Source organism: Sparassis crispa (genome assembly GCF_003851025.1).
Source record: "Sparassis crispa DNA, contig_000003F, whole genome shotgun sequence".
In the NCBI taxonomy this organism is placed as follows: Eukaryota; Fungi; Basidiomycota; class Agaricomycetes; order Polyporales; family Sparassidaceae; genus Sparassis; species Sparassis crispa.
In genome coordinates, this window is record NW_020939750.1 from 2,733,670 (window position 1) to 2,748,208 (window position 14,539).

The window sequence follows — 14,539 nt, forward strand, 5'->3', positions numbered from 1 at the left end:
GTGAGGGACCGCTCGTGGTCGCTGTTTGGCAGTGGCGGTGAGCAGTTCTTGTCACGTGCCAGACTCGAGGCTCGGGGTGACTGTCGTCACACAGAGTGTGACGCGTCGTGTCGAATGTGACAGACGCGTTCGGTGGGCGCCTTCATCTTGACTCTCACTCATGCGGGCGCCACACACATACAATCCGCTTCTTCTGAAAGCATTTTACACAAGTCCAGGACTATCCAGGGCTCCTTAATAACTGGCTTCGGGAAAAGAATAATACACTTTGAGTACGCTCGGCTCAAATTCTCATTGCATCCCATGCTCATGTCGTCCCTCGACTGCGTTAGCCCGCTACGAAATTGGCTCCTTTGGAAATTGATGGCGAAGATTCCTACTTCCCCGTACTTCTCTTTACGTTCTCAGTGCGTCTTCTCACAGCTTCGTCTTCTTCACTGTCATTCTCGGCTCCCTGTTCACACCCTGGGTCCTCATTATAAACGCTGCCATGCTATGCGTCTCACTCGAATCTCTTCCGCTCTCACTCTTCGGGTGCCTTGTCTTCCATCGAAGTACCTCTGTGTATGGCATTCTCATCACGTCTTTGCCTGTCCATTCAGCGCATGTTGAATCCCAATGCTCATACGAGAGAGTTGATTCCTCCGACGAGGAACAAAGTTGGTCTGATCAGGTGCCGCACTAGTTTCACAAGGATTGTTTCTTCTTCTCGCTTCCCAATACCATGGGGTTATCTCGCGATGCAGCATGGTCATCGGAGGTTGAACGTTGAATCCTCACACTGAGTGGCCTCTTTCTGACTGGGCGGTCGTACCTACAGCCCAAACGTTACGCGTACGTGTATAGCGACGCAAGAAGCTTCCCATGCAGCTGAGCAGCGCTTCGTCATCGTCTGATGGCAGCTGTGTACTTCCCTGACCACTCGCAGGATCAAGGCCAACGTAACTGGGATGCACACGATGCATCCCTGCATCCGCCCTGATGCTACACGCGCCTTCCTGGATGACCCATGACCCACGCTGTTGGCCGGAGTGAACATTCTTCAGCCAGGATGCCGGACAGATGGGTGCGTCATGTCGGTGCATCTGGCGGTCTAGCGGTGCTCAAGTTACCATTCGCAGTGCGAAACAGGGCTGGAAGAATCGAACGGGGAACACGTTGCAGCGGGCTATTACCACTCGCTGTTCCTGCCGAGGGTCTGGTTGTTTCGGAGGAAGATTGTCAGAGCGACGGGCTGTGTCTGTTTTTTTGGCTTTTTCTATCTTCCGCGCACGGCGCGCTCATAGATGGATGGATAGACAGTGCGGGACGGGGTGAGACTGCCAGTGGGAGGGCCTGGGCGGTGCTCGCCGGGGCGCGGTAAGGAGACGGCACGTGACCTGATAGACGGCAGTGGGAGCGCGGCAAGGCAACCGTGTCCGCGCCTTAGACACGCTTCGCGCTCGTCTGATTCAAAAACGAGACAGGTATTCTCTCGCCACCCTTTAATATTCCATCCTGTACCCACTCCAGTCCCCCCGTCTCACCGACATCCGCAGACTACATAACCTCCGTGGTCTGCGTGCTCTTTCTCCCTCTCCCCTCCGCCCCATGGCTCCTCCCAACCACCAGTTCATCTCAAAGTCCTCAGATGTCGTCAGGCGCAGGCTATCCAGTGCCGTCTCTGGCAGGCGTCCCAGCGTGCCGGGCTACGCCCATCTCCAGGTACGCACACCTGTCGTCATCATCCGCGACCGCTTCCGACCGTCCATGTCCAGCCGATGTGGGCGGGCATAGCGGGCGCCGTCATCAACAGCAGCACCGCTTTCGAAGTCGCCATCTCCGTTCACGACTCTGTCTACAACACGGACTTCGCCTCCACCGTCGTCCCCTATGATGCGAACGATCCCGATGCCCAATCTACCGCTATCGAGCAGCATGTCATGGAGACGCTGCGAAAGTTCTCCACCGAGCACATGTGCAAGTTTCTTGGTGCTGGAGTGACTCTCAGCCTGCTCAAGGAGGTGCGTACGATGCACTTTCAGCCCTCAGTAGTTGAATTGGCTCATCCCGCCTTTCAGGCTCCGAATCTGTGCACCCATCTCTGGCTCGACATGGACATCGTCCCCATCGTGTTCAACATCAAGCCATTCCATACAGATTCGCTCACGCGCCCGAACATCAAGCACCGTATCTCGTCAACAACCGGTTCTTACGTGCCTTCGGGTGCGGAGACCCCCACCGTGTACTACGACCCGTCCCAGCTTCAAGACCACAACAAGCTCACGACCAACGTCAACCAGCGCCTCCCAATCCCGCGTACGGTCGACGAGCAGGCCGACTCCGCAGCGCGCAAGTGCATCATGTACTTCGGTCCAGGGAACAACCCGCGTCTAAGCATCGCATCGCGCAACCAGGTGGCCGTCGACTCGGGTGGAAAGATCCACCTCGTAGACGACATTGACGAGTACAAGACGACAACGAACAGTAAGGGAACGTGGAACTCTGTGATCAAACTTGCCGATGAGCTCCGGGACAAGAAGATCAAGATGGGCTTCTTTTCTTCGACGCCCCAAGGCGGTGAGTGTGGGGTTAGTGCCTTCCTCCCATGCGGATATTGATCGCGTGCTTGCGTTCTCGCGTTTGTGTTCATGCCATTACGGAACTTCTGTGATCGGCCTGGTCAGGGGGTGTCGCGCTCGTGAGTGCCGTTCCACTAGAGCGCTTTATGTGGGGCGCTGAGAACATTCCTGCCATGATAGATGCGTCACGCGCTCATTCGTTTCCTCACCCTGCTGGACGTGGACGCCGCTTGGTAAGTCGTGTCCACTCATCTCCGCAGTCGGCGGGGACGTCTGGCATAACACACGCCTTTCTCTGATCGAGTGGTTTTTGATACGTGGTAATCCCAGGTATGTCCCCAACCCATCGCCGTCGGTGTTCCGCACGACGAAGAACAACCACAACATCCTTCAGGGTGTCGCCGATCCGAACCTGCGCCTCACGAAGGAGGCTAAGGACAATTTCGATGCGTGGATTTTCAAGAACGGCCTGCGGTGGACGGCTGAAGGCGGCCCTCTTGCCCCGGGCGGCGTGGACATCGCGTTTGTCGGTGAGCGCGAGATCCGCTTTCTTTTGGCCGAATGCGGGGTTAACTACAGAACGCTTCGCCCAGATGACCCACAGATGCCGGGCCTCATCCCTCTGATCAAGCGTGTCCGGCCGGATCTGCCTATCATCTACCGCTCGCATATCGAGATCCGCAGCGACCTGGTGCACAACAAGGGATCGCCGCAGGAGGAGGTCTGGAAGTACCTGTGGAACAACATCCAGCATGCCGACATGTTCATCAGCCACCCCGTGAACAAGTTTGTGCCGAGTGACGTCCCGCTGGAGAAGCTTGCGCTCTTGGGTGCCGCAACAGACTGGTACGTACTCATCTCAAATTGTCATGCGTCCTATCGTACATTGTTTTAACAGGCTGGATGGACTGAATAAGCACCTGGATCCCTGGGACTCGCAGTACTACATGGGCGAGTTCCGCAGTCTCTGTGCGAAGGAGAAGATGCACGAGCTCGCATGGCCCGCGCGCGAGTACATCGTGCAGATCGCACGCTTCGACCCGTCCAAGGGTATTCCGAACGTCCTCGACTCGTACGCGCGCTTCCGCCGCATGTGCGCCGAGGGCGAAAACCCCATCATGCACGAAGAGATTCCGCAGCTGCTCGTTTGCGGACATGGTGCAGTCGATGACCCCGATGCCAGCATCATCTACGATCAGATCATGTCGCTCGTCAGCACTACGTACAAGGAGTACTTCAAGGATATTATCGTCATGCGCTGCCCGCCGAGCGATCAGCGTGAGTACCTCACTCTTCCTATCCCTTCTTTCGGTCTTAGTATTCGTGTACTGATGTGGCGTGCAGTGTTGAACGTGTTGATGGCGAATTCCCGATTTGCTTTGCAGTTGTCGACGCGTGAGGGATTTGAGGTGAAGGTTTCGGAAGCGCTGCATGCTGGCAAGCCCGTCATCGCGAGCCGCACGGGAGGCATTCCTCTGCAGATCGAGCACGAGAAGAGCGGGTTCCTGTGCACGCCGGGTGACAACGATGCGGTCGCGAAGCACATGTACGCGCTCGCCACGGACGAGGAGCTATACCAAGAGATGTCCGAGTACGCGCGCACGCACGTCAGCGACGAGGTCAGCACCGTCGGCAACGCCGCCGCATGGATGTACCTCGCGGTCATGTACTGCAGCCGCGGCGTCAATCTACACCCCAAGGGCGCGTGGATCAACGACCTCATGAGGACAGAGATGGGTGAACCCTACATCCCTGGTGAGCCCCGTCTGCCCCGCGGAGATATCCATGTACAAGGATGAGCGCTGTGCGTACCTTGAACGTGTCCCCTTTCTGTCCCACCTCTGTACCCCTCACGCGGGCTGCTTTCGTTGTGCTGCTTTATATTCCCATGTCGCTAGAGTGGAACTATATCCACGTGGCAAGGCGTACTCGTTTTCGTGTACATTAATTCTGTAGAAAATTGTGTAGAGTTAGACATTTGTGCTCGCAATGATTAACCTCGCTTCCCCTCCAGGCTTCCACTCCAACCCCTGTTTCCACTCCAACCCCTGTTTCAACTGCTCCTTCCTCTGGATATATGTATCCGCAGCAGATGTAGAAGCCTGCCATGTCAAAGTGACTGTCAACATACTGATCAGCCTTTGAATTGACAATTGTACTCGCTGTTGATTGTACAGCTCAGACTGGTGGACTGATCCTCCAGATCCCGGCCCGGACAAAGTTTTCGACCACGAAATCCATTACACCTCTTAGTAGTGTGCCATGACGGGATCTAAGTATCTACAAGCCTCTAATTGCAGCTGCTTCACGTCCGAATCACAATGGAACCATGGGAAACAGGACACCGCTGTGCTATTTACGATTAGCGCATGATCAACACATTCACACCTGTGAATCGAAGAGCCATCTCTTAGACCATAAGGTGAGTTCTATACGTGCAGTTTGCTTACTCGTAGCCCTAGAGAAGCACAATTCATCATCACAACATCATCGATCATCACATAATGGCAGGGCCGAGCGTCTCTTGACTTTGCTCTGGTTCAGATACAGGTTTGCCGTCATCTATCCTCACTTCCTCGAATTACAATACATTGAATGTCTTGTATGTCCTATCTAGCGTTGTCTATATGAAGGCCTTTCCTCCAGACCAATATCTGGAACCCAACAGATATAAGCACATCTATCCCTCGACTCAAGTTCCCCATTTGGCTTGTGTTGCACCGTACGATACTCTTGGGTTCCCTGACTTCCCTGCCCGGATTGGTTGGGAAGTTCTTGAGTACAAACAAGGTCAGGAGATTCGATTACATCGTCTAGACCAACAAGAAGCCTCGACCGGTGAGCAGATCTCTCTGCTGCAAGAATGGTTGTTCTTCGGCGTTCTTGGAGAGATGTTCGGGATCTGCGACATGTCTCTTGACGTGTCGCATTTCGTCCACAGCAAGATTGTCTCGACGGCGCCTCTGAAAGAGTTTACCGCTTCTTGGGCAGGACGCCTTGGAACCGTGGATAGAGCCATTCTTGATGCCCGCTCGCGGAGAATGCATGGATATTTGGATGTCATGGACGATTTCATGTTCGGTTGGCACCCTCGACAACTTTCGTTTGACGAAGCCCAAGTCCTTCATTCGATCGTCATGGCCAGGAGTTTCTGTCATTCCATGTTCCTGTGGTATCTCCCAGAAAACAGCAGTGATGTTGCCCTGTACAATTACACTCCCTTCGGCCCAAGCTGCAGTATAACGCTAGAAAAAGGCGCAGTGCGCCATCTACTTGACAGAGGCTGGTGTAAAAGCGACGTATCCATGTTGTGCAGCGCAGGAATTGGGGAGACGATCTTTCTTATTACAGCCCTAGAACGGTCTGCAACAACCGTCGACCACTCCGAATGCACCGACACTGTCTGCAATGCAGATTGTCTTGACGAAGAGACCTATGTGACGCGGCATGTTCGGCTGGGATGTACTTGCCCCCATATACAGGTCGATGGCGGCGTTGTGGCCACCATCCTCGCGAATGGCGGAGTCCCTCGCATTCGTGTGCCGAAAATCAGTACCTCTGATGAAGACATTCATATTGAAGTCGTAGATGATGGACCGTACGTCGCCATCTCCCACGTCTGGTCTCACGGCTTGGGAAATCCCAGGGACAACGCCTTACCTCAATGTCAGCTCTCGTATATTGCGGCCAGCATTTCTTTACTCGATAGTAACAAGTGCGCTTCCCCCTCCGTGTGGATTGATACGTTATGCATCCCTGTCGATCCAGCACTGCGAGAACATCGAAAGACCGCCATTACGAGACTCGGGAAGATATTCTCCGAGGCCTATCAGGTGCTTGTATTGGATGCGGAACTTGAAAAGGCCTCTGTGAGATGTTCCATCATCGAGCAAGGTCTCAGAATCCTATGTTCTGACTGGATGCGGAGACTTTGGACTCTCCAGGAGGCTGTTTTTGTGCAGAATAGCGGAAGGGACAAGCTGTACTTCCAGTTCGCAGACGGTGTGGTGGCCCACTCTTCGCTCGACGTGGAGCAGAACGAGGCCAGTCCTCACAGGAATAACATTCACGTCGTACACGGTCTTCATGGTGTGCTCAGAGCATTAGAGGACCGCATCCCTCGCTCCTTCTCACCGTCCCAGCATTCCTTAGAAGATCCAGAACCAACTGAACGGCCCATTTACAAGTTAGCGCGCATGTCCGGCTCGCTCCAATATCGTGCTACTAGCAAGGCCGAGGATGAACCTGTATGTCTGGCGTCCTTGCTGGGCTTGGACGTACGGTCCGTGCTCGTCCACTCCTCCTCCGCCAAACGCATGCGACAGCTCTATCTCCTTATTGGCACGTTTCCTGCCACCATCATTTTCACCACAGGACGCTCTGCCCTCCGCTTCAATGACGGAGCGAGACTGCAGGAGCGCGGTTTCAGGTGGGCCCCGGCGTCGTACCTATCCCATCAGGCGTCCTTCCAGTTCCGAAACGTCGCAATGGCGTCCGTTGACTCTGAGGGCCTGCATGCCTCTTACGGGCTCTTCACTTCCCAGCCGCGTTTATTTCGCGAGTGTCTCTTCATCGGGTGTTCAGACGGAGGAATTGTCTACCGCATCAGCGGCTCCCCAGATGATGATGACCCGCCACCTCGGGTTTGGTTGGATGTTTGTGCAAGCTTTGGACAGGTTTCCCGAGCTGCGCTCATATTCGACGACTCCAGTCCCGACGATTCGTTTCGGGTCGCCGTGGTGTCCATACAAGGCGACAACGCAGGTGTTCTGCACGCGACCATCCTCGCTCGCGGATGGAATATGAACTATATCGATGGTGAGCCAGATGAACACACAATTGCAAAATTACGAGACGCGTCTGGGATTGTCAATGGGGAGTTCACTGCATCGGACCAGCGATGGTGCATTACCTGACGAGATGGCCGTAATGACTATCCTGCACAACGGTCAGATACCGAGGCTGGTACGATTAATCATGCATGTATACCTACTGAATATGCTGTTTCTGCCCAGAACACGAGGACGGCGAATTATCGCGCATATGCATCACATTGTATCCCAACAAGAGAGCTAACACCGGCTGCCGACATGAAACAAACAATTACCTTGAAGCGTTCACCCCCGAGACTAGGTCCAACCTGCACCCTTATGTTGGAGTATGGCCGGGAGAAGGTAGCAACACATGACAGACACCCGTGTCGCTCCCTTCCAACAGCAGTTGTCTCTAACACAATGTTCTAGTATATCGAGAGATCCACTCCCACTCCTGCTCCCGCTCCCGCTCATAATTTATACAATATACGTAGAAATGGACATCCAGCGATGTCGCTCTGACAGTACCACTGCATCCTGCCAGCCGCACCCGCACCATCCCCCACTGGCCTAACACCACTAAGGAAGAGCGGAGGAGCACGCACGTGAACGTCTTACATACGATATGAGGAGAAATAAGGAGACACAAGAGGACTACCGTGCGATGCTAAGGTATAAGCAGTCGCACACAATAGGTTGGACACACAGATCGAGATGAGTAAAACTAGAGTCAAGTCGAGATGTAAGACACGAGTACGCGACGATAATACGGAAGATAGAGATATATATGGAGAAGACGCATTTACGCCCTCTTCGCCGCCTGCAAGAATTTGACTTCAACATTCACGGACAGCAAACAAAACGAGGTCACTCACCCTCGCGCTTCGGGAGGACTGAGCCGGCTTGGCAGCGGTGGTCGACGCCCGCCTAGCCTTTGCGGCGGGCTTCGCCTTAGCGGTAGCAGTCCTGCCAGTTATCGCCTTGGTGAAATAAAATGAGCATCCAATGAGGTAGAAAGAGGTAACAACCAACCTTCTTAGCAGTATCGCGCCTGCTCGACGTGGTAGTCTTTTTGGCAGGTGCAACTTTCTTTGCAGGCGCCTTCTTGATTTCCGCCTTCTTCGCTGCTGGAGCAGCCCTCGCCTTGGTCGCGGTGGCCTTCCTAGCCGTAGTGGTCGACTTAGCCGGAGCAGCCGGCTTCTTAGCGGTGGCAGCCGGTTTCTTTGCAGTCGCCGCTTTCGTCGGCTTAGCGGCGGCAGCCTTGGGCTTCGCAGCAGCGGACTTGGCCGCAGGCCTTGAAGCAGGCTTAGCAGCAGACTTTGAAGCTGGTTTAGCTGCAGGCTTTGCGGCAGCCTTGGCAGGTTTAGCGTCGGGCTTATTCTGACCGTCGTATTACTTAATCGCAGTGACATGGAACGGGGCTGTACACACCTCTTTGGTATCGGAAGTCTCCATAACCCTGGTCTTAGGAGGGAGCTTGACCCGGCCGGAAGGGCCTTGAGAGCATGGCCATGTTAGTGTTTGTTGAATGAGAAGATACGCAGTTGCAAGCCTACCCTTAGGAAGAACGAAAAGGCTCTTCTCAGCACCAGTGGTTATAGCCCTGCTGAGCTGAGTGGTCTGCGCATTACCAAATTCGATGCTGTATGTTTCCTCAACGAACCTGAAACAAGTGATAAGGCTTGCTGAAGCCATTGGAGCCGCCTCCGACACTTACTTCTTGATTTGAGGACGAGACACGCCAGCGCGGGCATCTTCGGGGTGAGCGGTGATACACTCCTAATTTAGCCACAAACATGTCAGTAACAGCCAATATAGCCCACAATGACGAAGGATGGACAATAGTTTGTGTTGGTAAGCGCAGAGGAACAAGTGGGAAGGAATGACGAAGAGCGGTGGTGCGCGGCGAAGATCGCGCCCAGTGCCCTACCCCTTTTGGCGACCGCCGTGAACGACGCCCGGCAGAGGGTATTGTCGACCGTGGCGGAGACGGGAGATGCAGTGAGAGGTCTAAAAAGGTCCTGAGAGACCAACCTTGATCATATCGATCCAACTAGGGTGAGTGGGCGCAGGGCGGGAGGCCGCCTTCTTGGATTTGGACGCAGCAGTCTTCTTTGCGGCCGACATTTCTAGCCGAGTGTTGAATAGAAGTTGTTGAATGCTTAGGATGGCTGCTAGGTGCAGCTGGTGTCGATAGAGAGGTACGGACGAGGTGGCGGGAAAGAGGGGCGAGGGATGGTGGTGGTCCGGGTTGAAGAGGTGTTCAGACTCCGAGGCGCGTCGAAAGCATTCAACAAACTGTAATCGCGTGTCACGTGAGCCATTATCTTAGGGACGCTCGCTCGCGCCATGTACGCGTCGTTCTCCCCCGTCTAACCAACCAGAGTGTCAAGGTGGGGGAGTGTGAGGTCAACATCTGCATTTTCTAGGAGGAACATACGCGGGGAACGTCCGGAAGGCAGCTTGTCGACATCTCTCCCTCTTTGGCGATGTTTCGTTGAATTCTGGCGGACCTTCCTTCTTCCGTTGGGTCTGAGATACATCTTCAGGCTGTTCGGACGCTGTTTCCGAATATTTTGTACCGCAAGACGGGAGAGACATCGAATGGTCGGTCGTCGAGTGCGTCGCCTTTGCAGAGGCTCATTCGACAGCAATGACCATATAAGGAACGCGTCTTGCGCCCCATCTCGCGCAGATCTCGCGAACCTCCGCACGTGATCCTTCTTCCGCATGCACGGACCGCCGCCGCGTCCTTCGTGCCAGCTCCTTCACCACCGCTGGGCATGTCCGTATCTCCCGCCCTCCTTACATCTGCGCGCTCAGCTTATCGCACACTACTCCGCGCATCTTCCGCAACCTTTGCTGGGGATCCAGAGGTCGCTCAAGGTAAGCGGCAATCAGATTTTGTAGCATGGCGAAACTCATCCGTCTCACAGCTTTTCGTACCAAGATACGGTCCGAGATTTTGACATATCCCCCACCGGAGGATGCCAAAGTATTTGAGGGGAAAATCTCGCTTGTGCAAGAAATTGCAGATGTCTTGCGTAAGAACATTGTCCAGGCCGTAAAGCTGGATGATGGAACCGAAGACGGTTCAGCCGCAAGGTTCAGTGAGTACTCACGAGTACTTTCAGAGAAACAGCCTCTCACTATTTCTCAGAGATACGTTTTACGGAGCACACGGAACTAGGGTCGAACGATTCCGTCAAGCGGCCTCCCCAAGAGGAGTCCAGTCGCAGCGCCAGGAAAAGGCAACAAACATGGTAAGTGTTCTGCCACCTCTAATACCTTCCGCATTCTTGTCGCGGGCGTGGATCGCGTGTCTTATTCACCAAAGTTGTTCAGCCGTTGCAGCTGAGGGCACGAAGGAGAGCGATGCTGCTCCCCGGGTCCCGCGCTATTATTCTCAGCTAAAGAAAGCCAGCAAGCAGCGCGTTGTCCCGGAACTGAAGGAGGAGGATCTTGAGGAATCGTTCGTTCGAGGTGGTGTTCGCATCAATGCCAGTGCATGCCTGTATGTTAAGCATAATGTCGAACAGGTAGCGGCCCCGGTGGCCAGTCGATCAATAAAACGGAAAACAATGTGCAGCTCCTGCACAAACCGACCGGTTTCCGAGTGTCATGTCAGGAAACGCGCTCTCTATTACAGAACAGAAAGCTCGCTAGGCGAGTGTTACTTGATAAGGCATGAGACAGACATGTTTGGGATCGTGGAGAAGCTGACGGTCCATCTTCTATCAGTTGGACGCCATGTATAATCCTGGACTTTCGAAGCAGGAGTTGAAAAGGGCGCTTCAAATCGAGAGAGAACGACGAAGGAAGAAGAAGGCTAAACAAAAGGCAGCCTCAGAGTAGGCTGTACTTGCGAGGACAAATCGAATGGTCAGGCAGCGTCGCTTGTTACGCTCAGTCCAACATCTTTGTGTATTGTTTCTCGACTTCTGTCTTTACTGTTATTATGCATACTAGAAGGCAATCCTATTATAATTGTCTTCGGGTACCACAGAGGAATATATGCAACTCCTGCCTTCTCCCTGATTCAAAAGGTAGAACTTCAGGCCTGTCTCGATATGGCAAGCGTGTATGATGTCGGCCTGGGCCGGTTGTGTTGCTGCGACTCGGCTGCAGCACTGCACCAAAACACGAGTGCCTTTTCTCTCGAAATTATTAACTTCTCTTCTTATCTTTAACAGTCGCGTTGGCAAAGAAGGACGAGCATGGCATCTACAGGTGGTCTTCATTCGTTGGCCACCATCATCAAGAGGTTGGTGCCCATACCCCGCAGCTAGATTCTACCCTCATGCACGCGCACCCACAGGCTAGAGGCTGCTACCTCCCGCCTCGAGGACCTCGCGAACCTCCCGCAGTCCGCGTTGACGCAGCTGCAGGGTACTTCCGTCACCCAATATACATCTGCGTCCTCTGAGCCAACGCCGGTGCCACCACCACCGCCACCACCGCCCGCGACCGTCGTTCCACCGCCCGCGCCAACCCTAGCGGAGGACCCGAAGTCGGTCGTCGCCTACGACGAGCTGATCATCGACGGCAAGCTCAAGCCCTTCGTGGATCTTACCAAGAGCTTCGCCGGCGCGTCCGTGATTGAGCAGGTACGTGCGCTCGGTGCCCACTCATCCCACGACGCTCACGCGCGCAGGTTGCACTGCTGGAGAAGGAGTTTGCGGACCTGCGCGACCTGCTGCTGGTCGCCGCGTCGTGCAAGAAGCCCGACCAGAAGGCATTCGAGACGCTGCTTGCGCCGCTGCAGAAGGACATCGAGGCGATCTCGCGCGCGAAGGAGGCGAATCGGAAGGATCGAGATTGGTTCACGCACCTGTCGACCGTCGCGGAGGGCGCCCCGTGTGTTGGGTGGGTCACTGTAGTAAGTGTATAGTCACGAATGCGCGGACCCGGCTTGACGCATTCGCGAACCTAGGAACCTAAACCCGGTCCCTATGTTGCTGATATCAAGGACTCAATGCAGTTCTACGGCAACCGCGTTCTGAAGGAATACAAGGAGAAGTATGTCCTTCAATCATTTTCGCTCGTACAGGTTCTTCACGCATCTCGTCTAGGGACGCGAAACACGCAGAATGGGTCAGAGGGTACGTCGGACTTTTGGAGGAATTACGGAAATACATCATGGAATACCACACGACCGGTCTTGTGTGGAACCCTAAGGTAAGCACTACTCGAATGGTCAGGACATAGAAGGAAACTGATTTAGCACCTCCACGTATAAGGGTATCGCAGTAGAGCAATATCATGCATTCTCTCCACAAGCATCAGGAGGTGTCCCACTGCCTCCAGCGCCTCCACCACCGCCCCCCGCAGCCCCCGCAGCACCGCCAGCACCAGCATCTGTTCCCGCAGCAGCTGGCGGCGTCGCCGCTGTATTCGCTGAGCTCAATCGCGGAGAGGAGGTAACGAAGGGGCTGCGCAAGGTCGATAAGAGCCAGATGACGCATAAGAATCCTGCACTGCGGGCCGGCAGCACCGTTCCCAGCAGCACAAGTCCTACAGGTAAGATTGCTGCGAGCTGCACTTTGCCCAGCGGCACCAACTATACTTCAGGTGCAAAACGACCAATTAAACCCAGCAAACCGCAGGCGCTGATGGGCAAGAAACCCGCCAAGTTCGCGCTCGAGGGCAACAAATGGGTTATTGTAAGTCGTATGATTCGGTCTGTCCGGAATCCTGATCAAATCAGCGACTGTGGTCGTTAGGAATATCAAGAAAACGAGTCCGCCTTGGCAGTGGAGAACGTGGAGCTCAGCCAAACGGTCAACCTCTTCGGTTGCAAGAATTCGACGTTAATCGTCAAGGGGAAGGTCAATGCGGTTACACTAGGTATGCGGTATTATACACGGGCGTATCCTGAAGCTCAGACGGACTTTGCCACAGTGAACTGCATCAAAACTTCCGTGCTGGTGGAGTCGGTCATCTCGTCAGTCTCGGTCATGAACTGCCCGTCGTTTGCATTGCAGATTACCGGGTCTGCACCGACAATCCAGCTGGACTCGACAGATTCGGGGCAAATCTACCTGTCCAAGGACTGTCTCGGCGTCGAGATCACGACTGCGAAGTGTAGCGCGATCAACATCAGCTTACCGGTGGAGGGCGAGGAGGAAGGCGTGTTCCACGAGCACCCCGTGCCGGAGATGTTCCTGACGGTCATCAAAGATGGGAAGCTCGTCACCACTGCGGTAGAACATAGTGGGTAGCATGGGTTGATCGTTATCAATATAATATACATTGCATGCGGATTGGATCTATACAAAGATGGGACGACGGCGTGCAAGGTGGCATGCTACAGCCTGCCTTTCATCTTCTCCAGGGTAGCCGCCAGTTCCTCCTTACTGGCCCGCCTCGTCGGCCAGTTGTCATTGACGCTCAAGACGAGACCCTCCTTCTCATTGGGCTTGGGAATGACATGGAAATGGACATGATCGACGTGCTACGCGACAAAAATTCAACGGGAGCGAGGTGGGATGAATTGCCTCCGACTCAGCGGGTCGATCACTCACCTGGAATGCCAACTTCCCGTTGTTCTGGGGAATAAATATATCGGTTAGAATCTAGCACAGATGGTTCGACTAGATTCACGGACCTGCAGGATGTTGTATTGCTCTGCACCCGTGGCCAATGCGACTTTCTTGACCGCTGGGGCTATGTCCTGCAAGTACTCGTCGGGCAGCTCGGCGAGTGTCTTGGCATGGTCTGCAAGCCAACGCAATTAAACACATCGGTCTATCAAACGGCCGTTCAAAATAAAAGTTGCCCACATTTGGGGATCACCTGCGTGTGACCTTCTGAGACTGGGGAGATGTCAAGGAAGGCATAGCTGGATCGTCCCAGTGCGGGATCAACGCAGCGTCGCGTTGGTCATTGATTCATGGCGCACCTGCGTTCGGTCTCGAGCACCTTGAAGCTGGGTATTTCTCCTGGCTCATTTTTGTTAGCGTGACCAGCGTTCTCAATGGCCTGCACGGCTACCCTTGATAATCTTGCAGAACAAACATCTACGGTTGGAGACTCATTAGTCACCAGAATTTCCGATAACCAAGCCATGCAGCAGATCATGGTAGACAACATCACACTAACCCTGCAATTAAAGTCGCATGCGCCATTATGACCTTGCAGAATAAGCAGAGATGTTGGTCAGTC

At 54.3% G+C, this 14,539-nt stretch overlaps 6 protein-coding genes across 6 annotated transcripts; 4 read left to right on the forward strand and 2 right to left on the reverse strand.

The window, feature by feature from the left end:
• Window positions 1-1,590: 1,590 nt before the first annotated feature.
• SCP_0409990 (Trehalose phosphorylase) lies at window positions 1,591-4,360 on the forward strand (the record flags this gene model as incomplete). The annotated part of the gene is made up of 9 exons (XM_027757726.1): window positions 1,591-1,704; window positions 1,758-2,003; window positions 2,061-2,559; window positions 2,667-2,680; window positions 2,742-2,794; window positions 2,892-3,091; window positions 3,155-3,407; window positions 3,460-3,839; window positions 3,906-4,360. 9 exons carry the CDS (start codon window positions 1,591-1,593, stop codon window positions 4,358-4,360), a joined length of 2,214 nt encoding a protein of 737 aa, XP_027613527.1.
• A 530-nt stretch (window positions 4,361-4,890) lies between these two features.
• Window positions 4,891-7,477, forward strand: SCP_0410000 (hypothetical protein; the record flags this gene model as incomplete). The annotated part of the gene is made up of 2 exons (XM_027757727.1): window positions 4,891-5,111; window positions 5,179-7,477. 2 exons carry the CDS (start codon window positions 4,891-4,893, stop codon window positions 7,475-7,477), a joined length of 2,520 nt encoding a protein of 839 aa, XP_027613528.1.
• Window positions 7,478-8,177: 700 nt separating this feature from the next.
• On the reverse strand, window positions 8,178-9,502 carry SCP_0410010 (hypothetical protein; the record flags this gene model as incomplete). The annotated part of the gene is made up of 7 exons (XM_027757728.1): window positions 8,178-8,195; window positions 8,251-8,355; window positions 8,408-8,755; window positions 8,807-8,871; window positions 8,932-9,038; window positions 9,093-9,154; window positions 9,410-9,502. The coding sequence occupies 7 exons, from the start codon at window positions 9,500-9,502 to the stop codon at window positions 8,178-8,180; spliced, it is 798 nt and encodes a 265-aa protein (XP_027613529.1).
• A 656-nt stretch (window positions 9,503-10,158) lies between these two features.
• On the forward strand, window positions 10,159-11,230 carry SCP_0410020 (putative peptide chain release factor C12orf65, mitochondrial; the record flags this gene model as incomplete). The annotated part of the gene is made up of 6 exons (XM_027757729.1): window positions 10,159-10,261; window positions 10,312-10,485; window positions 10,536-10,638; window positions 10,713-10,858; window positions 10,915-11,060; window positions 11,117-11,230. The coding sequence occupies 6 exons, from the start codon at window positions 10,159-10,161 to the stop codon at window positions 11,228-11,230; spliced, it is 786 nt and encodes a 261-aa protein (XP_027613530.1).
• A 362-nt stretch (window positions 11,231-11,592) lies between these two features.
• Window positions 11,593-13,596, forward strand: SCP_0410030 (Adenylyl cyclase-associated protein; the record flags this gene model as incomplete). Its single annotated transcript, XM_027757730.1, has 9 exons — window positions 11,593-11,639; window positions 11,694-11,982; window positions 12,030-12,254; window positions 12,309-12,394; window positions 12,448-12,553; window positions 12,616-12,895; window positions 12,947-13,038; window positions 13,099-13,222; window positions 13,277-13,596. 9 exons carry the CDS (start codon window positions 11,593-11,595, stop codon window positions 13,594-13,596), a joined length of 1,569 nt encoding a protein of 522 aa, XP_027613531.1.
• Window positions 13,597-13,682: 86 nt separating this feature from the next.
• SCP_0410040 (Hit family protein) lies at window positions 13,683-14,502 on the reverse strand (the record flags this gene model as incomplete). Its single annotated transcript, XM_027757731.1, has 7 exons — window positions 13,683-13,829; window positions 13,900-13,923; window positions 13,983-14,092; window positions 14,158-14,216; window positions 14,277-14,316; window positions 14,369-14,394; window positions 14,477-14,502. The coding sequence occupies 7 exons, from the start codon at window positions 14,500-14,502 to the stop codon at window positions 13,683-13,685; spliced, it is 432 nt and encodes a 143-aa protein (XP_027613532.1).
• Window positions 14,503-14,539: the final 37 nt, after the last annotated feature.